This window comes from Mauremys reevesii, linkage group 25 (genome assembly GCF_016161935.1).
Source record: "Mauremys reevesii isolate NIE-2019 linkage group 25, ASM1616193v1, whole genome shotgun sequence".
Taxonomy (NCBI): Eukaryota; Metazoa; Chordata; order Testudines; family Geoemydidae; genus Mauremys; species Mauremys reevesii.
Window position 1 is genome coordinate 8,683,638 of NC_052647.1, and position 25,117 is coordinate 8,708,754.

General features: G+C 52.4%; 1 protein-coding gene across 7 annotated transcripts in view; it reads right to left on the bottom strand.

Annotated features, from left to right (window-relative positions):
• Positions 1-869: 869 nt before the first annotated feature.
• Positions 870-25,117, bottom strand: part of ADGRE1 (adhesion G protein-coupled receptor E1) — a 66,855-nt gene continuing 42,607 nt past the window's right edge. For 4 of the 7 annotated variants that reach the window (XM_039514980.1, XM_039514975.1, XM_039514977.1 and 1 more), the window contains 10 exons: positions 13,083-13,202; positions 11,419-11,609; positions 10,238-10,408; positions 9,614-9,808; positions 8,210-8,445; positions 6,583-6,649; positions 4,370-4,461; positions 2,267-2,435; positions 1,448-1,540; positions 873-1,004 (listed from right to left, as the gene is read on the bottom strand). In XM_039514980.1, the coding sequence (XP_039370914.1) occupies positions 999-1,004; positions 1,448-1,540; positions 2,267-2,435; positions 4,370-4,461; positions 6,583-6,649; positions 8,210-8,445; positions 9,614-9,808; positions 10,238-10,408; positions 11,419-11,609; positions 13,083-13,202 (1,340 nt within the window). In that variant the 3' untranslated portion in view covers positions 873-998. Of the gene's footprint in view, positions 1,005-1,447; positions 1,541-2,266; positions 2,436-4,369; positions 4,462-6,582; positions 6,650-8,209; positions 8,446-9,613; positions 9,809-10,237; positions 10,409-11,418; positions 11,610-13,082; positions 13,203-13,974; positions 14,153-14,690; positions 14,775-15,683; positions 15,761-17,163; positions 17,311-17,621; positions 17,760-18,768; positions 18,922-20,863; positions 21,008-24,950; positions 25,095-25,117 lie in introns of all 7 variants that reach the window. The other 3 variants (XM_039514978.1, XM_039514974.1, XM_039514979.1) reach the window with 2 other exon arrangements.

Consider the following 25,117-nt stretch of genomic DNA (forward strand, 5'->3'; position numbering starts at 1 on the left):
CACACCCTGTTGGTGGCAGAGGGGCAGCAGCACAGGGGTGCAAAGCAGCAGGGGCAGTTGCACATGTGGGGGTGCGCACCGGGCCCAACAAGATCATGGACAAAAGAACCGAGCTCTCCAAGAGGGGGGGGGCGCGTAGCAGAGACAGGACGCCGCGTGGATGCCAATAAAGAGGGATCCTGTATTGAGCTGCTGGATACAGACCCACTGGTTCCCTCAGGCACTCTAGCTCCCAGACTGTACTTCCTGATGTCACCATTAGGCGTCTCTCCAAATCCTGGCGTGCATTAAGCAGCCATGGGGCAGAGCACAGGCTGTACTGAATTCATAGGACAGCACTACTGGGCATGCTCGACAGCGCCCCCTTGCTGTCAGGGAGCACTAGGAACTGCACTTGGACCGAGCATTGTGGGGATTCGGGATGTGGTTGCTTGTACCCCATTTCCAGCCACTAGAGGGAGACACAATTGAGCCTGTCTATTTTAGGGCGTAGGAACAAAACCACTGAGAAGGTGTTTTAAAAAGACACCACGAAGTCATGCATTCAAAATCAAACTCATTTTACAGTATTGAAATGCCGCAGACATGCAAAACCTGCTCAGATTTCAGGGGACTGAAGGATTGCGAGGGGGGAGTGGGAACGATAAATAAGGAGAAAGGGAATCTTCAAAAAGCAGCAGCGGATTAAGCTATAGCTAGATTAAACTATAGGTGCTACTGGCCCATGCCTAGGGAGTCTAACTTGTTCTAACCACTAGACCCCACAGCCAGGGATAAAAGAATCCAGGAGTCCTGACTGCCAGCACCCCCAGCTCTAATCCTCACACCCCTCTCCCCTTCCCAGCCCGCTGATTTAACCCCGGGATCACACTCCAGCTGGCAGGTTGGTTTCGAAGTTCTGATCCTGCAAGCACTTTAAAGACGGCAGATTCAAGTTCTGCAATAAGCTTTTCCTTCTCCTGTGGCGCGATGGCGTCTCCTGCCTCTCGGCCAGAACGTCAGCCCTGCAAGGAACGAGAGACACCGGCATGGTTCCGGAGGGGAAAACACAAGCTCCCAAGAGAGTTTTGATATCAGATGAGTGGGATCAGGCCTTCTGTGCACTCGGATTTAACCCAGACTTCAAGCTCCTAGCGTAGCAGATTTCCATGTCTATTGGTGTCACTGGAGCTTCCCCGAATGCTCTGAAGTCCCTGAGGGCTGGTTTGCACCCAGCTTTTGTGCAAATTTAACTATATCAGTCCAGACATCACGGCTGCCCTGCACCGGGGAGTCCTGACTCCCAACCCCCTTTGCTCTAACCACTAGACCCACCCCACTTCCAGAGCCCGGAATAGAACCCAGGAGTCCTGACTCCCAGTCCAGTGCTGTAACCCTGCCCAGATCTAGCCTTTTGGATGCATCTGGTGAGGGGCGGCAAAAATCGCAGGGTCATTGGCTCTCTTACCGCTTTGCTGCTGGTGGCTAAAGTAGACATGGAGACATCGGAAACGTAGGACTTGGGTTTGCAGGTGAACCGTCTCTTGTACTCCTCCCGCACCTGGAGATGCAGAGACAGTCAGTGGTGCCGAGAGATCTCTTCTCTCTAGGCCTTATCTCCATTTCTAACGTGCCCAGCACCTCAGCATCTGGGCGTTACGCAAATGAACAAGAGCTGCATCTAATCCTGCCTGATAAAAGGGACCTGAGCCCCTGATGCAGTCATTGGGGCTCACTGGCTGTTACCCATGCGGAGACTTACAGCTATTTATGCTCCCCCTCCTCTATGCCTTGGTACAAGTTAGAGCAGCCTCAGGGCTGCTCTAACACTCGGCTTCCTGTGGCAGCAGAGAATTCCCATAATGCAGTGCACTCTAGACTTCCACCCAATCCACAACCCTGCACTGGAGCAGAGCCTTTATAGGAGATAAGCATGGAAGGGGATTCTCAGGAGGCCTTTTCCCTCGAGTTTAACAGCCCTTCGAGGTGCCAGACTGATTATTTTAGGGAAGTTCTCCAGGGAACTGAGAGGCTAAGTGACTTGCCCAAGGTGTCGACAGCACAGCGTGGAATTGCGCCCAGTCTCCTAAGTGCTCAGCTAGTGCTTCAGCCTCTGGGCCATCTCTCCTCTCCACACAAGGGGCTGCTCCATCGCTCTGTTACTGGGGGAACCCTGGGGGGAAAACTTGGGGGGATCTTGCCCAGTAAAGCGTCGTTAGCCCACCCTGCTTTGTGCTGGCAGGGGGTCTGCTGAGTGCATCAGGGGACGAAGGGCCCTAGGTGGTACCTGGCGATTGAGGAGACAGTGCACCAGGAAGATGAAGGCTCCCTGCAGGCTGTTGACAACGGTGAATAAATACGCCATGACCGTGGCGGCTGGGCCGATTTGGAGGAGACTGAAAATCCAAGTGCAGCCCAGAATGAAGACTTGGACGATGGCTTTAAAGGTCAGTAGCCTGGAGAAAGACAGAGGGAGAGATCCCGTGATGACAGGCCTCTGGAGGGTGGCTGAGTTAGGGGGTGTGATGTTATTGATATAAACTGGGACCATATAGAACATGGTTTGCAACCAAGGTCCTGTAGTGGCACCAAATCTCATGTAAAGGGGGTCATATAAGGTGTCTAAGACCAGGTTATGGGTTGCTGGTTATGATTATGCTGTCTGTATCATACAGCCAATACTCATAAGTATCGGCTGTACACTGTCTGTATTTCAAATCTGTGCTGTATTTCTGGGAAACATCCCAGACAAGTTGGTGCTAGCTCTGCCTAGCCTGCTTGATGGCCCATTAAGGACCATCAGCTACACAACTGACCCATGGAGAGAAGGCAGATACGCCTTGTAACTCAGCAAAGTATGCAGGGACTTGCCCATGTGACTCCAGACTCCATTTTGCTGTAATTTTCCACAGTAAGAACAAAGAGGTTCTTACACCTGGAAGAGCCTATATAAGGCTGATGCCTCATCTCCATCTTGTCTTCAATCCTGCTTCTTACCTCTGGAGGGACTTTGCTACAAGCTGAAGCTCTACACAAGGGACTGATGACCAATCCCAGCTGAGGATGTTCTCCAGAGACTTGATTTTAACCTGCAGTTTATTCCATCACTGCTACAAGCCTGAACTAAGAACTTTGCCATTACTGTATATAATTGATTCCATTTAACCAATTCTAGCTCTCATCTCTACCTTTTTCCCTTTATGAATAAACCTTTAGATTTTAGATTCTAAAGGATTGGCAACAGCGTGATTTGTGGGTAAGATCTGATGTGTATATTGACCTGGGTCTGGGGCTTGATTCTTTGAGATCGAGAGAACCTTTTTCTTTTATTGGGCTGTTGGTTTTCATAACCATTCATCCCCAGGATGAGTGGCACTGGCGGGGATACTGGGAGACTGGAGAGTCTAAGGCAATTGCTTGTGTGACTTGTGGCTAGCCAGTGGGGTGAAACCGAAGTCATTTTTGTCTGGCTGGTTTGGTTAGCCTTAGAGGTGGAAAAACCCCAGTCTTGGGCTGTGACTGCCCTGTTTGAGCAATTGCTGCTGAATTGGCACTCTCAGTTGGGTCCCGCCAGAACCGCATCGTCACAGGGGGGTCCGGGCCGAAATGGTGAATGCTTCCTAAAGACCCAAGTCTCGCTAGAAGGGGCTGGGACGGATTCAGATCCTGTCTGGATCAGGCAAAAGGAGCCCTGTGACACACTCACCAGCACTGGCTGCAGGCACATAGAAACACAGAGAGTGCTTTGCTTCTATGTGACCTGGCTTTCGGGGTGACTATCCCAGCCGGGCCCCATTGCAGAGGGCAGGTGGGGACGGGGCGAGGACGGTGTCAGTGTGGGGTACACAGCAAGGAGCAGAGCAGGTTTGTAAATCCAAGGTGTCAGAGACGGGGGAAAGCCCCACTGGGAGTAGATCTCCAGCTGGTTCAAATCGGCAGATCCCGTAGAGAGACACCAGCTTCCACCAGCTGAGGATCTGTCCATCCAGGCTTCGCAGCAGCATCACCCTCTCTCCTGCATTCTAGCACCCTGGCCACTCCACGGCTGAGAGACACAAACAATGGGGCGTCCAGCACTGCCCTTGGGGGGCTGTCAGCCAGACTGAGGATCTCCAAGGGCTGTCCCAGCACTCAGGGAGGCTCACAACTCCCACTTCAGCCCAGTTTTTAAAAGAGGGAAACTGAGGCACAGTGACTTGCCCAAAGTTACACTGCCAGTAGCAGAGCTGGGAATGGAACCCAGGAGTCCTGACTCCCAATTCTAACGGCTAGACCCCACTCCCCTCCCCGAGCTGGGGACAGAAACCAGGAGTCCTGACTCCCACCCTGCCCCCTCCCTCTTACCACCACTGAACTATACTTTGCAGCTCTGCTTTTAAACCAACATTACCTGGTGTCCTTAAGGGTGGACACTTCAGTGTTGAGGCTGGAAAGCTTTCTCTGCAGCATCCAGAGGGTTAAGGCAAAAAGGACGGAATTAATCTAGAATCAAAGTAGAGAGGTGGCAAAATTTGCAAATACAAAATTGCTCAAGATAGTTAAGTCCCAGGCAGACTGCAAAGAGCTACAAAAGGATCTCTCAAACCCAGGTGACTGGGCAACAAAATGCCAGATGAAATTCAGTGTTGACAAATGCAAAGTTATACACATTGGAAAACAGAATCCTAATGATACATATAAAATGATGGGATCCAGATTGGCTGTTACCACTCAAGAAAGAGATCTTGGAGTCATTGTGGAGAGTTCTCTGAGAACATCCACTCAGTGTGCAGAGGCAGTCAAAAAGCAAACGGAATGTTGGGAATCATTAAGGAAGGGATAGATAATAAGAGAGAAAATATCATATTGCCTCTATATAAATCCATGGGACGGCCACGCCTTGAACACTGCGTGCAGATGTGGTCGCCCCATCTCAAAAAAGATATATTGGAATTGGAAAAGGTTCAAAAAAGGGCAACAAAAATGATTAGGGGTCTGGAACGGCTGCCATATGAGGAGAGATGAATAAGACTGGGACTTTTCAGCTTGGAAAAGAGACGACTAAGGGAGGATACGATAGAGGTCTATAAAATCATGACTGATGTGGAGAAAGTAAATAAGCAAGTGTTATTCACTCCTTCTCATAACACAAGAACTAGGGGTCACCAAGTGAAATTAATAGGCAGCAGGTTTAAAACAAACAAAAGGAAGTATTTTTTTCCCACACAACGCACAGTCAACCTGTGGAACTCCTTGCCAGAGGATGTTGTGAAGGCCAAGACTATAACATGGTTCAAAAAAGAACTAGATAAGTTCATGGAGGATAGGTCCATCAATGGCAATGGGCAGGGATGGTGTCCCTAGCATCTGTTTGCCAGAAGTTGGGAATGGGCAACAGGAATGGATCACTTAATGATCACCCTTTCTGTTCATTCCCTCTGGGGCCAGGGCCGCCCAGAGGATTCAGGGGGCCTGGGGCAAAGCAATTTCAGGGGCCCCTTCCATACAAAAAAGTTGCAATACTATAAAATACTATATTCTCGTGGGGGCCTCTGGGCAAATTGCCCCACTTGCTCCCCCCCCCTCCACCCCCGGGCAGCCCTGGAAAAAATAAACATTTAAAAACCTTCCACATCTCGGCACAAACCCAGTTTTAAGAAAACTTCTTTTCAAGTCATCTTTACAAGGTATCACTGGTTCTCAGCATCAGCTAGTGCTAAAACGCACTAAAGCTCATTAAAAGGATTGGACAAATATTTTCCGTCAAAACTTTTTTTGGATCGAAAACTAGGTTTTTTTTTAAAAAGCAGACAAAAATCACGGACAATGTCAGCTTTCCTTCAAAATCTGTTGTGGTTTTTTTACTTGAAAAGCTGAAATTAGCCTGCCAAAACCTGAACATGGTTTGGGGTTTCAGAAGTGTGTGGCCAAATATTTGCTGCTTGCTGTGTTTGATTGTTTAAAGAAACAATTAAAAAATTCTGCTTAAAAAAAATTCAAAACTTTTGAACCACCTCAGCTTGTGACCAAATGCCTGAGCCCATCCAGGCAGAGATCCCTGTCTGGGGCACCTGGCACTGGCCACTGTTGGAAGAGAGGATACTAGGCTAGATGGACCTTTGATCTGACCCGGTGTGGCCGTTCTTATGTTTGTATGTTCTTATCTCACTAACCCTGATTTGCCTCAGGCTCCGGGGAAGGGATGTGATGGGCAGCTGGGGGGTCTCGACATGAGCAGAAGCAGAAATTGTTGCCATCCAAAGCAAGGGTGTTGCTGTTTGGTATGTTTATCTGGCCAGATCCGCAGCTAGTGCAAATCAGCATTGTTCCGTTGAAATCAACAGAGAAATACTGATTTACGCCAGGTGAGGATCTGGCCCCATGATCTGAAGTCCCAATGTGATGCCAGAAACTGTCTTTCGCAGGACTGATCTGGTGGCTCTTATCACCCCATTCCCCGACTGGGCCAAACTCCTTGACATATTCTCCTTCGAGGTCAGTAGCATTACACCAGGGGATGAATTGGGCCCACAGTGCTTAGCAATAGACAAGGGAAGCCAGGCAGCGCTCCAGACATCACCGTACTGAGCTAGGCGGCAGGCTCAAGCCGCAATGGATACGTACCCCGATGATGACACACACTGGCCCCAGGAAACTCCAGATGAACCCCTTCTCCATCCTGAGCCAGCAGCTACAAGAACAAAAGGTTAACGTGACGTTCACTGAACATCAGCAGCCTGGTGCAGCGATTACCATTGATATTAGTGCTACCCAACGGGGCTCCTATCGAGCTACAGAGTGAGGGACAGTCCCTGCCCCTACCAGCACCATCTAAATCATAGATCATAGAATCTCAGGGTTGGAAGGGACTTCAGGAGGTCATCTAGTCCAACCCCCTGCTCAAAGCAGGACCAAACTCAACTAAATCATCCCAGCCAGGGCTTTGTCAAGCCTGACCTTAAAAACCTCTAAGGAAGGAGATTCCACCACCTCCCTAGGTAACCTATTCCAGTTCTTCACCACCCTACTAGTGAAAAAGTTTTTCCTAATGTCCAACCTAAACCTCCCCCTCTGCAACTTGAGAACATTACTCCTTGTTCTGTCATCTTCTGCCACTGAGAACAGTCTAGATCCATCCTCTTTGGAACCCCCTTTCAGGTAGCTGAAAGCAGCTATCAAATCCCCCCTCATTCTTCTCTTCTGCAGACTAAACAATCCCAGTTCCCTCAGCCTCTCCTCATAAGTCATGTGCTCCAGCCCCCTAATCATTTTTGTTGCCCTCCGCTGGACTCTCTCCAATTTATCCACATCCTTCTTGTAGTGTGGGGCCTAAAACTGGACACAGTACTCCAGATGAGGCCTCACCAGTGATGAGTAGAAGGGAATGATCACATCCCTCGATCTGCTGGAAATGCCCCTACTTATACAACCCAAAATGCCATTAGCCTTCTTGGCAACAAGGGCACACTGTTGACTCATATTCAGCTTTTCGTCCACCGTAACCCCTAGGTCCTTTTCTGCAAATGATGTGGGGGAAGGGAAACTGAGGCAGCGAAGGGGGATTTGACTCATTTCGGGGAGTTCTCTGGCCTGTGTTCTACAGGAGGCCGGACCACATGATCACGGTGGTCTGGCCATAGAATCTATTAATTTTATTCAGGGTCAAGGTCATGCACAGAGGTCAGGAGCAGAGCCAGAGAGAGAACCCAGGTGTCCTGCGCTCCAGTCGACTAGATGCTAGAAACATTAATTCATTCATGAAGGACGGCAGCACAGCTGTCGAGACAGATGCCCACTGGTCCAGAGCATCTTTCGCTGGGGAGTGCTGGGACGGGGACACACACACACACACACACACACACACATACACACACACACACACACAGTGCTGGCGTAAGACAAGACCTACTCTCTTCACTCCCATTTTTGCACTCACACAGCAAATTTGTCCTGTAGATCTAACCACAGTACATCAAATTTCCTTAAGGCCGAGAACGCCTTGGATTTGGACTGTTTACTTCTAGGGACTTATAAGGCCCCATCACTGTAGCATCTAACAATCTTTAATCGATTTTGTCGCCCAATGCCCCGGTGCAGCAGGGCAGTGCCATTATCCCCATTTCACACATGGGGAAACTGAGGCATTGGCTTGCCCAGCACCAAGCCTGTAGTAGAGCTGGGACTTGAACCTGCACCTCCCCTAACACATGTTAATGCCCTTCAGGGCCAGATCCCCAGCTCAGGCGCTCACTTTTCCTGCCTGCCGTATCCTTCCGGCATGACCGCCGCCGAGACGGCCACCACCAGGGCGGGGAAGCCGTAGCCGAAGAGGCTCAGGTGCCGCATCTTGGGGCTGTGGGTGCTGAAGTAGTTGACGACCCCGAGGTTGCGGACGGTGAGGAAGAGCACCACGGCCTCCAGGAACATCCAGGCGAAGCAGGCCAGGAAGAGGTAGTGCAGGAGGCCAGCAATGACGGCGCAGGCCAGCTGGGGAGGGAAGAACGCCCGTGTGAGCGCAGAGATCCCAGGCTCTGCTGCTACGTGGTTCCCTGGGCTGGAACTTAGGGTGACCCCTAGTGGCGACACTATGCAGAACAGGGCAGGAACTGGTGAACCAGAGAGAACCACAGGGTCTGTGTCCAGCAGCCCAGCTAAACAACGTTTGAGCATTGCCTCCACCCTACCACCAGGGGCACTGTCGCCACCACTATCTTCTGCCACACAAATCCCAGCTCAGGGGGGCATTTCAAAGAGCCCACTCGAGGTCTGGGACCTTCAGCCTGCACTAACAAGCACTTGCTGTGACGAAGTGGGAATGTTCTTGATGTGTTGTTCGAATGCTGAGTGGGGAGTATTGACCTGGGAAGGTTGCAGGGGAGTTGTGCTGGGACGGCCTGCACTGGGGAAGGGAGGATACCTGAGCATGTAACCTGAGAACTCTGGAGGGGGGTTGGAGGCCAGGTAACACCTCTGCCCGGGACACTGGACAAAGGACACAAAGGCTGGGGGAGGAGCCGGGGGGGAGGCTGAAGGGAGTTTCAGTCTGGAGCTGGCTGAGAAATGGAGAGGGGCTTCCCAACGGGGCTGTGGCCTCCCTGGGGGCCCCCAGATAGACCTAACTAAAGGGGGTCCTGTTGTCCATACCGGCAAGACCTGTTTTGGACTGTGTTCCTGTCGTCTAAATACACCTTCTGTTTTACTGGCTGGCTGAGGGTCAGGGTGAATTGCAGGAAGTGGGGGGTGCAGGGCCCTGACATCCCCACACTCCGTCGAGGTCCCTTCTAGTCCTATGATTCTTTCATTTAACAGCCTCTAATGAGCATCCTTGGGCTTGGTTCCCCTGCATCAAACCCACCCCAGGGAATTACCATTGCAAGAAGGGGGTTTGCCCTAGGATCTCATCTCTGCCCTGATGGCCACTGCTAGCTGCATACCCAATAAACGCTCACTCTTTAAAGTAGGTCAGTATCTTTACCCCCATTTTACAGATAGGGAAACTGAGGCACAGGAAGGTGCTTTGCCCAGCATCACCAACAGGCTCAGGGCAGAGCCAGGACTACAACCCAGGTCACCAGAGTCCCCAGGCAGTGCGCTATCTACCAGGCTGCTCTGCCCGCCCCGTTAGGCACAACGCGAGGGGTGGGGAGTGCTTTACCTCGTGGCTGGGGCTGTCCACCGCGGTGAGGAAGAGCAGGTCGGCCAGGAAGAGGCAGAGGCAGAGCTGCAGGTGGATGGAGGTGTTCACGTTGCGGATGGAGCGGCACAGGAGGAAGGTGAGGATGGCGAGGAAGAGGCACGGCAGGGACAGGGCCAGACCGACGTGGGAGATGAGGAACAGTGGGAAGCCTGCCTATTGGGGAGGCGGGGCAGACGGCTCGTTAGGAGGCCACGCGTTGTCCCACATGGGGCAGTTAATGCAGGTGGGGCTTTGCTAAGAACTCCCCCCAACTCCTGCCCATGACAGATAATCGCAGCTGTTCCAGGGGAACACAGGCGTATAACTGTACAGGGGCCTTTATTTCAACCACAGGGCTCTGGGAGCCAGCAGGGGACCATGGAAGAGGGAACCGCCTGTGATCGGCCCATGATGCCCACCTCCAGTGCTCACCCCATCCCCTTTGCGCTTTCCCCGGTGCTGCCCCCCATGCCGGGGAGGGGCTCCCCGTAAACATCCCCAGAGCTACCTCCTTGTCCTCCTTCAATCTCCCCTTTCCCGAGAGGATGCCCAACTGCCCCCAGCAAAGCCCGCAGCCTCGGTCTGTGAGCACGGGCCTGTTACCGTTATCTCCCCCGATGCCATGAGGACGGCCAGGTTGGAGACGCGATTGCAGCTGCACGTGGTGTGAGTGGCGTCGCTGCGCACGACCTCGCACCCTGCCCGAGACCAGCTGCCACGCCGGTCCGTGGCCTCCCATGAGACGCAGATGAGCTTGTCGGGGCTGCTGCTTGGCTGCAAAAAAAAAAAAAAGGAAAAAGCGAAGAATAATGCAGATTGGAAAAAACGTGATACCAGGGGAGCAAGTCAGAGACTCCAGGAGAGCACTTGAGAGGCAGACTAACAGAGGCCGTGCGGACCAGTGGACGGGGCATTAGATTGGAACTCAGGAAACTTGAGTTTTACTCCTGGCTCTGCCACTGGCCTGCTATGTGACCTTGATGGAGTCACTCTCCTGCTCCGTGCCTCAGTTTCCCCTCCCACCCTTTGTCTAGACAGACTAAGCACTTGGCGGCAAGGGCTGTCTCACACGATGAGCCGCTCCTGCCAGAAGGGGGCGCTGATTTCAGCCTGTGCATTAGCACAAATACTGAACAGTAGGGCAGAGGGTTAACAGCCTCTCTATCGCTCCCCACAGAGAGTGGGCCAAAGAACACACATGGGGTGGTTCTGAAGGGCTCCCAGACTCTGTGTCTGCCTTAATGAAGCAGAAGAAAATCTATCCCTGCTCCTAGTATTAACACCTCGCTCTTCAGTGCTTTCCATCCATCAGTCAAGCCGCTTTCCAAAAAAAAAAAATCACTCTCATTACCCCCATTTGACATATGGGGAAACTGAGGCACAGAGTGAGGGAGGGGGAAATATAAAGGTCAGCCAGCAGGCCAGTAGCAGAACCAGGAGTAGAACCCAGATCGCCCACTAGTGCACTATCCACTAGGCCACACTGTCTCCTGTGTTCCTCTTTCTCTCTTCCCATGTCACTCAATCCCAGTAGTGGGAAATTCATGCATCTACTACTGATGCTCGGTTAATGGAGCTGGCCCTTTAGCAGCTGAAGGAGAAATTCAGACTTTCTGATCAAGAGGTCATGAGTTCAATCCCCCCTTCCCCCCAAGACAGCACCACACTTGGGGAGGAACCCCCACAAGAATTCCTCCCCACCTGCGAGTTAATTCAATGCAGCATCCCCATCAGAGGAATCAACCACAACCGCAGTTCATGGAGGGACGTGCAGCCGGCCTTACCATGATGGTCTCGAAGGTGTAGTTGACCGGATCCGGGAAATCGGTCTTGGTCTGGCTGGTCAGGAAGGCACTCACCACCCTGGAATTTATCCGAACTGGCCAGACAGAGGTGGCTCTTTGGCCATGGAAGAAGCTGCCATTCAGGAGGGACTCCATGCCCACATAGGAGGCAAACGCCACTCCAGCCCGGGCTGCAAGTATCCCCAAGGAGAAACCAGGTGAGTTAGCGGCTTCTTTACCCCGCATTGCACTAGGGGACTCGCAAAGCACTGTACAACTCTCCCGCTTCAGGAGCTGGGTAATGTATTGCTTCAGACCCACCCACGGATAAAAACGGGGCACAGAAAAGTAACACGATGGCACAGCAAGCCAGCAGCAGAGCGGGAAGAGAGGTGTCCGGGCAGCCAGACTTCAACTTACAACTGCAGCTCAGCTAGCACTGACGACAAGACAGAGAGGCTGTCCATAAATTACGGAACGCAACAGGGGGCAGGGGGCTCCTTTATGTTGTGTGTTTGTTACAGTGTTATCAGGGGTGGGCAGATCTTGAAAATCCCCCCCAACTGTTTGACAGTTTTTGGAGAGCCCCTGAAGATGGTTTTCTCAAAACATCTGATATTAATAGAGCTAGTTGGAAAAGAGTGTTTTTTTCCCCTGGTGAAAATCTTGAGGGGTTTTTTTTTTGAGGGGGTGGGGGGGAAATGGAAACCAAATTTTTTATTTTAAATTGCCACTGCAATGCTTCCTGGGAGTTGTGGTTCGCGTGCCTCGTGCTCCTGTTTCTCCTCTATGAGCCAGGTTCCCTGGTTGGTCTGCATCTCCCATGATGCACCATGGCAATCATCTAGCCACAATGCATCATGGGAGACGAAGCCTGGCTAGAGAGCCTTACCTGTGGAGGGGAATGGGAGCTTGAGGCATCAGGAACATGATTTCAGAATCCAGATACACCTCTACCTTGATATAACACTGTCCTCGGGAGCCAAAAAATCTTACTGCATTATAGGTAAAACTGCGTTATATTGAACTTGCTTTGATCCACCGGAGTGTGCAGCCCCGCCCCCTGGAGTGCTGCTTTACTCTCTTATATCCAAATTTGTGTTATACTGGGTTGCGTTATATTGAGGTAGAGGTGTATTTTAGGTCTTCATCCAAAAGCAGAAAATATTTCAGGTTGGAGGGCATTTGGGGCAGCCAGTTTTTCAACACACACTAAGTTTTCTGCAGAAATCAGCCACTTCATGAAGAATTGCATTTTCTGAGGACCCAATTTTCCAGCCCTCATTCTTCATTTTTCTAGTTCCCTTTATTCCAGCAAGCTTGACTAGGACAGAAGGAATTTATATTTGTAGGCGTGAGAACCCAGGAATTCCCATTCCATCACAGAGCCCTGTTCTGGGAGCCCTGTATCCCATACACATCAATGGCGCATCTAGTTCACATTCCCATCTCTCTGTGTCAGCACAGACCAATGGCTCATCTCAGATGGGATCTTCTGCCATTGCCAGTGATGCTTCAAGAGGTACTAAACCTCCTGTACTTTACCTGTGCGATCCTGCCGCTCGGCGGTGAGGACTGGGGGAAGCCCATTCCCACCCCGAATGGGGCAGCTGAGAAGCAAGCCTGGGAAATCTGTCTCATGCCCTCTGGTGGTGGTGACGTACCTTGTGCCACTGATCCCTGGATCGTTCTGCAGCTAATCTTCATGGTCTCCCCTTTGACTTCCAGGCTGACGACTGAGTCCTTTCCGGGGCAGCCATCCTCAATGACTTTGGTCTGGAGATCTAAGGAGAGGGCGAAAGAGCACGGTCTGATACAGCACAACGGCTCCTCAGGCAGGGGAATGGCAGAGAGAGAAGGAAACGGAGAGACACGTCCAGCTGAGAGGGGAAGAGGCTTTTGTGCCCACAGGAAAGAGATAGGGAGGAAGTTTCATCGGGCCCTTGCACCAAGCCTCTCCCGAGGGGTTTAAGAACAAGTGGGGACTCGGGAGCTGTAGATGGGGACGAGGAATGTGGCCTTCCTTGAGAACGGGAAGGGCAGCCATCGGCACATACAGGCTGGAGTCCCGGGAGCCAGGATCTAGGGATATGGCCTTGTGGTTCAGGCAGGAGATCCAAGCTGAACTCCCAGCTCTGCCACCAACTCCCTGGGTGACCTTGGGCAAGTCACTGCAGCTCCCTGCCTCAGTTTATCTCCTCTGTAAAATAGGGATAATGAGCCTCCCTTTGTCTGTCTAAATTGGAAGTTCTTCGCGGCAGGGACTGTCTCTCCCTCCATGTCTGTGCAGCGCCTGGCACAACAGTGTCTCGGTCTTGGCTGGGCTTTCTAGGTGCTACCATAATGGTCATAATAGGGAGGCCATAGAAAAATAGGTGATACCCTAGTGTTCATAATAAGGAGACCGTAGAGAAATGAGCTAACTAGATATGGCACCTGCTGATTGGTCACCAGGCAGGCTCCATCCCTATTGGGCCAGGTCACGCTGCTTGTGATGTGCAGTTGCCACCTGTTCCGACCACTCCCCACTCCCCCACCCCAAGACCAGCTTCCTACCCAGTTGTTCCATCCGGATGGTCTGGCTCCCGTTCCCGGTGGGATTCTTGAAGACGTCCAGCACGACATTCTCCACGTTCTCCAGGAAGACGGTGGCCATGGTGGAGACCTGCTCCGTGCTCAGGTTGGACCAGGAGGGCGTCTGATCCAGGATGGAGGCAAATCCCTCAGCGGCTTTCTACGATGGGGCGAGAGAGAGAGAGCTCTTATTGGCTGTGCTGTGTTACCCCAGCAACAGTCGGCCAATCTCCTAAGAGCTGTGATGGGCATCCTCACAGCTGCCCTTCGTCCCACCTGCCCTGAGGATCCACGTGTGCAACATGCCCCCTCTAGTGGCTACTCCATAGAGGTCTGAGCCAGCTACAGCTCCAGGGGCTGCTCCAAGGCGAGCGAGAGGCTTTGAATGACTTCAGTGGGCTTTGGCTCAGGCCTGAAGTCCACTGGCTCAAGCGCTAGCAGCTCGTGCCTCTAAAGCTGAGTGTCCCCGATCCAGCCCTGCTACAGGCCTGCGTGGCACCGATTAGATCTCTCTACAGCAAGATGCCGGTGAACCACGAGCATCGGCCCTGTTCTCTTCCAGGGAATTCTAAGACCCACCCACCCCCTAGTTACAGGGCTGGATGCAGGGCTCAATGGGGTGGGGTTCTGTGGCCGGGGTGATGCAGAAGGGTCTAGAAAGACTGAAAGCTGCGATAAAACATCCAGGCTTCTCTTACCTCCAGAGAGACGGTGGAGTTCTTCCTTTCGTTGGGGTCTCCCAAGACGCTGAAGGTGGAGGTCAGTAACTTGCAGAAGGCATCCTGTGCAGGGCGGAAGGAGGGGGGCCAGAGCAGAAGGAAAAGCCCTTAGTACAACACAAATTCAATCGTACAGCAGGAAGCTTGGTCTTGTGGCCAAGGCCTGGGGCTGGGACCCAGGGGTTCAAATGGCAGCATAGTCACGAAGCCGTCTCATTTCTCACAGTTTCCATTCCCCATCTGTACAGTGGGGCAACTAATCCCGTCTTGGCCACTTACACCGTAAGTTGTGGGGGCACGGACTGCCTATTACTATGTGTCCATGGGGCACCTGGCACAATGGGGGCCCCGATCTTGGTGCGAGGGAGGGGGAAGGGGTCTGTGCAGCACCCTGCTTGAAGCCAGAGTGCTACTGCAAAGGATTGTGGGTGACAGAAAGGGACAAGGGAGGTTTGGGGTGCCAGAGGTTCTACTGCTGGTACCGTGGGGATCAGGACTGGTGTTGCTGGGGGGAGTAGGGGGGAGCTATGGCTTCCTACACTGGGATTTTCCACCCACTAAAGATTTGATGATTCTTGTCACTCTCCTGCAACCTGCACTTTGCTGCTGCTTCACTGGCAGGGATGACAAATTTTCACCCCATGAATTAAAATCCCCAGTGCCAGAAATGCCAGGCGTGAGTGGCTTTGCTGCGGCAGTCAAGGGCCGCACTGCAGACAAAATTGACCTGGGCTCAGATTCTCCAAAGCAACTCGATTTTGGCAGCACTCGTGCGAGGTTCCTTAAAGGTGCCCAGGAAGTGACGAGCGCTGGCTCCCGGCACACTTAGGCCATTTGAAGGCATCTCAAGTCAGGAACCCCAAAAACAATCACTGAGTCGCTTTAAAGAATTTCAGCTGGGGTTCCCCACACTGCCTTTGCTGTGAGTGTCCCTAGATTAACGGGGTGTGTGAACTATGCTGGGGTACGTACATTGTTTTGGGATGACCCGTGAGCCGCGTCCACTCTTTGGTTCTCACAATTCCTCACCAGATCATTTGAAGCGACCGCTAGGAGGAAATGAACAAAAAAAAATCAAATGTGCAGGAAATCGCTGGGCGTCCCCATCCAGGATACAAAGGGTTTAAAAATCCTGCTTGTAACACCAGTGACTTCCAGGTCTAGGGACTACAACCCAAGTAAGCTCCACTGTGCACTGACCCCAGATCTGGGTCAGAGGGAGGCACCTATTTCCACTCAGGATTCACATACAGGAGCCTGGTCACCCTTTTCCAAGGGGAAGTGGAGCTGGGGTGGTGCCGCCTCCCCAAAAACCCCTTGGAACCGAGAGCCCAGTGGGTAGCGCGCTCACCTGAGCTACGGGACACGAAGGGTCAATTTCCTCCCTCTGCCTGATGTAGAACCCTGGGTCTCCCAATCACCCCGGAGAGAGCCCTAACCACTAGGCTGCAAGGCTGCTCTCTCTCAAGCTCTCCGGTTGGGTAACACAGTCATTGCAACCAGGGGACTGGACCCTGGGTCTCCCACTTGAGTATCTGGTCACAGCAAGTTGCCAGGCTGCAGGGCTGCCCAGAGGATTCCGGGGGCCCGGGGTCTTCGGCGGCGGGGGGCCCTTCCATTCCTGGACCCACCGCCGAAGTGCCCCGAAGACCCCCCGCCGCCGAATTACCGCCGAAGCGGGACCCGCCGCCGAAGCGCAGCCCGGTCTTCGGCGGTAATTCGGCGGAGGGGGGCCCCGCCGCGGGTCTTCGGGGCACTTCAGTGGCGGGTCCCGGAAGGGAAGGGCCCCCCGCTGCTGAATTACCGCCGAAGACTGAGGTGAACTTCGGCGGCAGGTCCCGCTCCGTCTTCGGCGGTAATTCGCCAGCGGGGGGGTCCTTCCGCCCTGGAGCGGAAGGACCCCCCGCCGGCGAAGACCGGGAGCGGCAGAAGCTCCTGCGCCCGGCCGCACAAGAGTTTGCCGGACACCCCGGAGCGAGTGAGGGACCCCGCTCCAGGGGCCCCGAAAAACTCTGGTGGGGGCCCCCGTGGGGCTCGGGGCCTGGGGCAAATTGCCCCTCTTGCCCCCCCCCCCTCTGGGCGGCCCTGCCAGGCTGCTGCACACAGGGCTGGTTCCTGCACCCACTGTGGACTGGCTCCATCACAGAGAGAGAGACCAGAGATGTTCCCTTTGGTGCTTTAATACACAGCCAGCTCCAGCTGGTAGAGGCTCAGGACAAGTATGTTATGCATGGTGCCACCTGGGGGCTGAACATTATAATACAGTTCAGCAGTCACCTGTGAACTGTAAAGTCACTCTCTGGCCCCAGGAATATCTATGTCTCCCGAGTGAGCCCCTCCCTCACTGGGCAGAGAAGCTGTTTAAAACCGGGGTGGGGGGGGGCTCAGATTTTGTCCATCTCGTAAGCAAAGGCTACAGTGAGAGGCCGGAAAAAGTTGCTTGGATGGTCACCTGTGCAGCGGGTTGTTCCGGGTACCCAAGGCCCTGGCGTGGATGGATGGTGCCCAGGTGAGCACTGGCAGGTGTAGCTCCCAGGTGTGTTCATGCAGGAGGCATTGGGCCCGCAGACTGCAGGGGTTTGGGCACATTCATCCACATCTGCCAGGAGAGGACTTGGAATTAGTCAGTGAGTTTATTACATGCATTACCTAGAGGCCCCACTGCGCTACGCGCTGCACAGACACAGTGCGAACTTACAGTCCAACAAAGCCCACTGAGCAACACTGTGGAGCCAGCAGTAAAGACACAGCCAGCTTGCCACACTTCCCAGGGCTCTGGAGACAGTCACACCCCAGGGTGGGCAGGTGGAGCCGCTCCCACCCTCGCTCTCGTCTGCAGGACGACCGGAGAGCCGGCCTCAGCCTCCCACCCCCAGAGCTCCACCCACAGCCCCCGCCCGGGACGCTCACCTGTGCAGCTGAACGGGATGCCAGGCTGGCTGTGGTGGAGGTAGCCTGGGGGACATGTGCAGGTGTAACTGCCCAGTGTGTTGGTGCAGATGGAGCTGGGGCCGCAGGGCGATGGGTCCCGGGAGCATTCGTCAATATCTAGGGGAGGGAATCCAGGTTGGATCCGCACGATGCTAGAACACCAGGGTTTTACTGCCACGGACCACCCACGTCCTGATTCAAAGCCCATTGGCCTCAGTAAGAAACTTTCCACCGGCCTCAGTGGAATTAGTCTGTGTGTTTATGACATGCATTATGGTAGCACCTAGAGGCCCCACTGCGCTAGGCGCTTCACAGACACAGTGCGAACTTACAGTCCAAGAAGACAAAGTGTGGGAGGGGGACAGAGGCCAGGAGAGGGGCAGACACTCAGTAAATCAGGAGCAGCGCTGGGACTGGAACTCCCGTCTCCTCATTCCCAGGCAGTCGCCCGACCCACTGAGCAGCACTGGGGAGCTAGCAGTGAAGACACAGCCAGCTCGCCCCACTTCCCGGGGCTCTGGAGAGAGTCGCACTCCAGGCTGGGCAGGCGGAACTGCTCTGACCCTCGCTCTCGTCTGCAAGACAACCGGAGAGCCGGCCTCAGCCTCCCACCCCCAAAGCTCCACCCACAGCCCCCGCACGGGATGCTCCCCTGTGCAGCTGAACCGGATGCCAGGCTGGCTGCGGGGCAGGTAGCCTGTGTGTCTAACAAGAGTCCAAATCACTGGCCATATCCCCCACTAACGTAAAATTGGAATAGTTTCACTGAAGTCAATGGAGTAACACTGATTTGCACCAGCTGGGGGTCTGGCCCCATGGCTCCAGTGGAGCGAGGCCCCTTTAAACTAGCCCAGGATAGGGCCCAGTACATGTTAACCTATACGCCAGGGCGTTTGCAGTACATGGTAATGAACACCAATCAGCCTTGGTGCCTTGCCATTGGGCACTCCTGAGAGCAAAGGCTGGTGAATCCCAAATATGACCAGACTGGTTATCACCTGGAAAATGATGGTACCAAAATACAAAGCCGGCTCTAGAGTACCCCAGGAGTAACTCCAGTAATATCACAGGTGCAGGAGAGATCCTGCCCTGAGAACGCCTTCAGGACTGGCCCAGGAGCTCTCACCTGTACAGTTCAGATGGGCGATGCCGCGCTGCTCGGAGGCTCCGCTGGGCGAGTTGTACCCATTTAAACACTTGCAGGCAAAACTTCCTACGGTGTTTTTGCAGCTGCCGTTCGGGCCGCAGAGTGTGGAGTCCTGAGTGCATTCATCAGCATCTAAGCAAGAGAGAACAGAACCTGTTGTCATTTGGTCACCTGGAGAGGTGCTTGTGTTACCCACCGGTGGGTGGGTGTTACAGGTCCCGCTATGTGCCCATGTGTAAGAGGACACAGAGTTGTTACAACCCCTGGCTACACATCTTTGGTTCTTTAACTCAAGCTGTAGCAGCTCATGCTTTCAGCTGTAGAGATCCCCCATTTGTGAATCAACCAAGACAGTGGCTGTCACATTTGGAGATGGTTAATAAGCCACATTTATCAGGGGTTAGTGTATAGAAATCATGAATGGAGCATTTAGCATGCAGGTCTGAAAACATCAGTCATTTAGAAACACAGGGATGGAGAGACTGGCTCAGACCAGTGACCCATCTAGCCCAGAATCCTGCTTTCAATGGTGGCTGGTACTAGATGCTTCAGAAGTTCATTTCAGATGGTCTCATTATTTATATCAAAGTCGAATCCTTCTTCAAAACCTGATAAATGGGATACTTTGGCAGGGAGTTCCACAGGTTGATATTACATCATGTAAAGCAAGTGCTGTCTAAGCTTGCAAAGTGCTCAAATTGACCTTTCCACTGCTGTAAATCTAATGAGGAGTCTTGGAACTGTTCTTCAACAAATGTGGGATAGTTTTGATGAGCATGAAATTCAGGGGGCTGCAAGGACTGCTAACCATGAATATCAGTCAGCCAAACGCTGCAAATGACAGAAGACATGCGACGACGCAACTGCCCACTCGGTCAGTGCCAAGGAGGCCTTCAGAGTTAAGACCTTCATCATAATCATCGACAAACTGAAGAGCTCATTAGAACATCAGATTGAGGCTTTTGAACTCTGTGTATAAGCTAGTCCATACATTTATCCGGCACATCACCCTGCTTCACCGGCAGGTTATGAAGTTCCCCTATTAAACCATTTATAAACTGGCTTTTCACATAGGATTCTCTCATGGCTTGGCACTGGTCATACGCTCCTATCTCCATTGCCAGATTGAGCACAGCAAGTTCTACTGCACTCAAGCCATCTCCCAGCCAGGGGGCGCAGGGAAACAACTATCAAATAGTCTCTGCAGGGCACACAAATAACTATGCAGGAGATCCCCTTCCTGCCACCTCATGGCTTGCCATTCCTCCCAGTATTTCAAAAGGGCCAAGTCCCCACCACAGCTGTTGTATAACTGTTTGGGTAACTGTCTACAGAACCCACCATCCACACTGGGAAGCTGCTGCCAAAATGCAATGGAAAAACATGGCACTGGGCTGCTCTCTCATCAGTCTGCTCTTTCATGGAGAGCAACAGCTGAAAGTCTGCCAAGGGCTCTCAGATTCCTGGCTCATCTGCAGGAGCAGCAGGTCTTCTCAGGCAAAAGCACTTTTGCCATCTTAAAGAGTCATCCTGTGGGTAATCAGAGATACACCAACTGGGGAGCTGCAAACAGGAAATTTACAAATCTGCTGAAAGACCGTTTGGCGCTCACATACTGCCTACCCACAAGACCCAGCAAGGGTATTTAACTTGGTAAAGTTTAGGAATTTCCTTGAGGTTTTATCTCTTCATTTCTTTTGTAACCAATTCTGAGTTTTGTGCCTCACCACTTAAAATCTCTCTCTCTCTCTCTCTCTCTCTCTCTCTCTCGTTCACAAACATGTGTTATTGCTTAATCTACACCAATGTGTTTGGGAAACCTGTCCTTGAGATAACAAAGGCTGGTGCATAAACATTACCCTTTTTTGGAATGTCAGACTACCTATGAGGTTATACTGTCCCACCCCCAGCTGGAAGTGTAGACATGACTTAAATCACTGCACCGTGTTCGCAAGTCTGTAGAGTACATTGATACAGCAAGAGCTGCTCCCAAGCACAGCTGGGCAACCTACGTTATAGTCGCCCCAGTACAGGGCTCCCGCTCCCTTAGCTGGGCTTCGGAGCCGATACTCACCGACACACTTCACTCTTGGATCAGTGAATGGTTCTGCCCCAAAACTAGGCACAAACCCGCCTTTGCAGGTGCAGTGGTAGCCCCCAGGGATGTTTTTGCAAGTTGCAAGGTCAGGACAAGTAGACGAATTCGCACACATGTCAGCTGTGAAAGGAAGAAGGAATCATGTCTTTGAAAGAGAGCAATGGATAACCCTTTGAGGCTTTTGATTGACTTCTTCAGTGTGGTTCACATTCATTCATTAACCTTCTTAATCATGCAGTGAGGGAGAAAGTGTGGACCTAACAGAGCAGGTGGCTGAAATAGGAGGACCAAGGACTCTTCTTGAGGCATGAGGCAAAGGATGAAGAAAAGGCCTCCATCCCTCTCCCCTGAAGCCAAGGAAACAGGAGGATGTGGGAAGGGTAGCTGTGACACCCTGTAGCCCATATTCACCACTTTTATATGGCTATGATCTATTTTGTACAAAGTATGCCCTGTGAGGTGTCATTTGGAAACTCATAATCTGATGAATATTATTATCCTGTTGAAATGTGTGTAACAAACACTGCATGTGAAATTATGAGATTTTGCTGTATGATTATTACTAAAATATGTTGTAATTCCTGGGTAGTCCTCATAAGCCAGTTCCTCAGAGACAAGAAGACACTGGCATGCCAGCAACATGCTAAAGAGTCCTCCCCTGGTTAATCGGAGTTCTCAACAGGAAATGTACAAATCACCTGAATGACGGTTTGGTGTTCACATACTGCCTACCCACAGGACCCATCAATGGTATTTCCAGCACCCAAGCACTGAGGTGTAAGAAGGGGGACAAAAATGCCTTTATCCACCTCTCCTGTCTACCTTATCTCTCTCTGCTTATAACATCTATGAATCCTTGAAAAACACTGAATTAAGGAGAGTGGTTCCAGAATGAAAGGAAATCCAGCCTGTGAACTGAGACCTGCCTGTTCCATCCGGTGTGGTGAGAAGGATATTTACTTCAAATCTAATTTAGCTTGGGAACATTTAGGAATTAGCTTGCGGTTTTATCTTTTTATTTCTTTTGTAACCAGTTCTGATTTTTGTGCCTTACCACTAAAAATCTCTCTCTCTCTCTCTCTCTCTCTCTCATATCATACTGTGCATGAGCAGGTCAGGAATTTCTGGTCTGACAATAAAGCAGCATAAAAGGAACCCCAGGTTCGGGGGTTAGGTTGCACCCTGGGGAATTTCACAGAAAGATTGAAGGATGGGAGTTGGGGGTAGGGAGGTTCTGATCCAGTGGATCCTACAGTCAGTTTTAGTCCAGAATGGGTTATCTAGGGAAGTGGTGGAATCTCCATCCTTAGAGGTTTTTAAGACCTGGATTGACAAAGCCCTGGCTGGGATGATTTAGTTGGTGTTTGTCCTACTTTGAGCAGGGGATTGGACTAGATGACCTCCTGAGGTCTGTTCCAACTCTAATATTCTACAATTGTATGATTCTATGGCAGTTGAGGGTAGGGAGGTTCTGATCCTGTGGACAGGGTACAGTGAGTTTTAGTCCAGAAACAGACTAATCACCCGCTAAGGTCCCTCTTTGTCTTAAAATGCATGTGCAGCAGCAGCAGCAGCAGGAAGAAATAATTTTGAAGGATCCTGGTTACGTTTCAGTCAGTAAAGATCTGGACTCCAGAGCTCAATGCATGGCCATCGTTGCAAGCATAAAAGTAACTCCAAAGGTCATGGTGTGAGTGGCCTGGCAAGGGCAAATCTTCCTGCTGGGACACTCACCCACGCCCAGGGCCGGCTCTAGACCCCAGCGCACCAAGCGCGCGCTTGGGGCGGCATTTTGCCAGCAGGGCGGCAGGCGGCTCCGGCGGACCTTCTGCAGTCATGCCTGCGGGAGGTCCACCAGAGCCGCGGGACCAGCGGACCCTCCGCACGCATGTCTGCAGGAGGTCCCCCGGAGCCGCGGGACCGCCAGAGCGCGCCCCTCAGCGTGCCGCCATGCTTGGGGTGGCGGAATTCCTAGAGCCGCCCCTGCCCACGCCTAGGCAGTCATGCTGAACTGACGGAACCAAGCCTGGCCAGGCGCTGGGTGGGGAGTCAGAAGCGCTGGGTGTAATTCCTGACCCTGGCCTGCTCTGTGCCTTGGGCAAAGCACTTCCCCATGTCGTGCTGGTGTTTTCACTTTGTTTATTTAGATTGTGTCTCTTTGGGGTTAGGGACACTCTCCCCCTCCACGTCTGTGCAACACCCAGCCCCCTGTGGCCTTTGTCTTTGTAGAGGCCTCTAGGAGCTACAGAAACACAGATAAAAAAATAACCCTTTGCACCTCTTGTGCACCTTTCATGCACATTTTCAAAGCACTTTGCAAGCGTTAATTCATTCTTTAATTAATCCAGCCAACCCCACTGCAAGAAACAGCCTCCATCCATCCAACTGCACACAATCAAAAGACCATTAGAAAGGTTGCAAAGTCAAACACTCAGAGGTTGGGGAGTGCCAGAATTAAGGTTGCCAGCCCTGTGTAGCTGTGTCACTTGAGTAACAGAGCACTCGCAGGTTGTCTGTAACTATGTGGAGCAGCATTAGAGGGATGAAGCACTTAGTCAGCAGGTTTCACAAATGTTTGCTGACAGCAGAGGAATGGGGAGACACTGGAGTCTTGGCTTCCATTCCAGGCTCTGAATGGGCGTGTGGGTGGAGACTCTTCTGCATACTCCACCCCAAGCTTGGCTCCTTCAGCCTCATCCCCCCCGAACTTGTTCCTGTCCCAGTGCTGTCTCTTCCCATTCCTGGCTCTTGTCTCCGTCCCAATCTGAACGTCCCACGTGCCTCATCCCAGTCCCAGTTTCCTTGCTCAGCCAGTCCCAGTCTCCCCCTGCACCCAGTCCTCCCCAGCCAGTCTCAGCTCCCCTCCATCGTGGCTCCTCATCCCATTTGTCTCTCTCCTCCCCTCCTAGTTTCCAGCTGTGCCCACACTGCCACCTACCCACCAACATCCCCGGTCCCACTGCGTCCCAGTGTCCCTCAGTCCAATCTCATTGTTGTTCCCCCAGCCCAGCTCCTTGACCCACTCTCTTTATCTGGCCAGTCTCATCTTCTCCCTGCACCCTGTCGCCTGGACAGATCTGTCTCCCCACCCTACTTCCACACACTGGTTTCCAGTCCCAGTTTCCCATCCCAGTTCCTCACCCAATCTCATTCTCCTCCACCAAAAATGGTCTCTCAGTTTGCCCCTTCTGCCCCCATTTCCCTTACCAGCTCCCAGGGTCAGTCTCCACCAGTAAGTTCCACAGGTTAACATAGCATTGGGTAAAACAAAAGCATTTTATCCTTTTATCCATTTAGGGGCCAGATTGTGATTAGCAACCTCCCCCGAAACCCTCTCCACATTGCTTCCTCCCTGCCCCCCATGGTGGCTCATGGCGCCCCAAAATTGGATGGGAAAAGAGGCAGGGCCATAATATGCTCCTCCCCTCTGCACTTGCCAAAGGATCTGTCTGGCCACATGAAGATGGAATTGCAACATGTGAAGAATGTAACGGGGGTTGGGCGTGGATCATTCCCCAGACACCCTGGGCTGCTCAGGGAAAGATTCAGCCCCAGCAGGGCTGGAACAGCTCCATGCCCCCCCCTGCCCAGGGCTCTGTGCCTATTGCAGAGTCTAATCTTACCCTGCTGCTTTTTGGTTTTACTGGACATCCCCTGGTTTGTGGGGGGACAGATTGACAGGTGTTGGGGCTGTGGATCATCCCTTTCCTGCTCTTTTAGGGCACGAGCTGGGCGTGTAATTCCCATCAAGCGAGCGCGCGAGAAGTAGAGTGTTGCTGCAGGAATCTGATCTAAGGCGCTAGGTACATACCTGGGGCAACAAGCCCATCCCACCACTTGCACCAGCCTGGCTACCCTCTATTGTTAGCATGCTAGCTCCTCGAGCGGGGAATCATACCCCAGCTGGACGTGTAGTCATGGCCTTAGTCACTGCGTCGTGTTCGCCAGTCAGTACAGTGCATCGATACATAGCTTTTCTGCAAGAGCTTCTCCCAAGTGCATTAGAGCAACCTACCCTACAGGGCTCCCGCTCACTCAGCTGGGCTCCGGAGCCGATACTCACCGACACACTTCACTCTTGGATCAGTGAATGGTTCTGCCCCAAAACTAGGCACAAACCCGCCTTTGCAGGTGCAGTGGTAGCCCCCAGGGATGTTTTCGCAAGTTGCAAGATCAGGACAAGTAGACGAATTCGCACACATGTCAGCTGTGAAAGGAAGAAGGAATCAT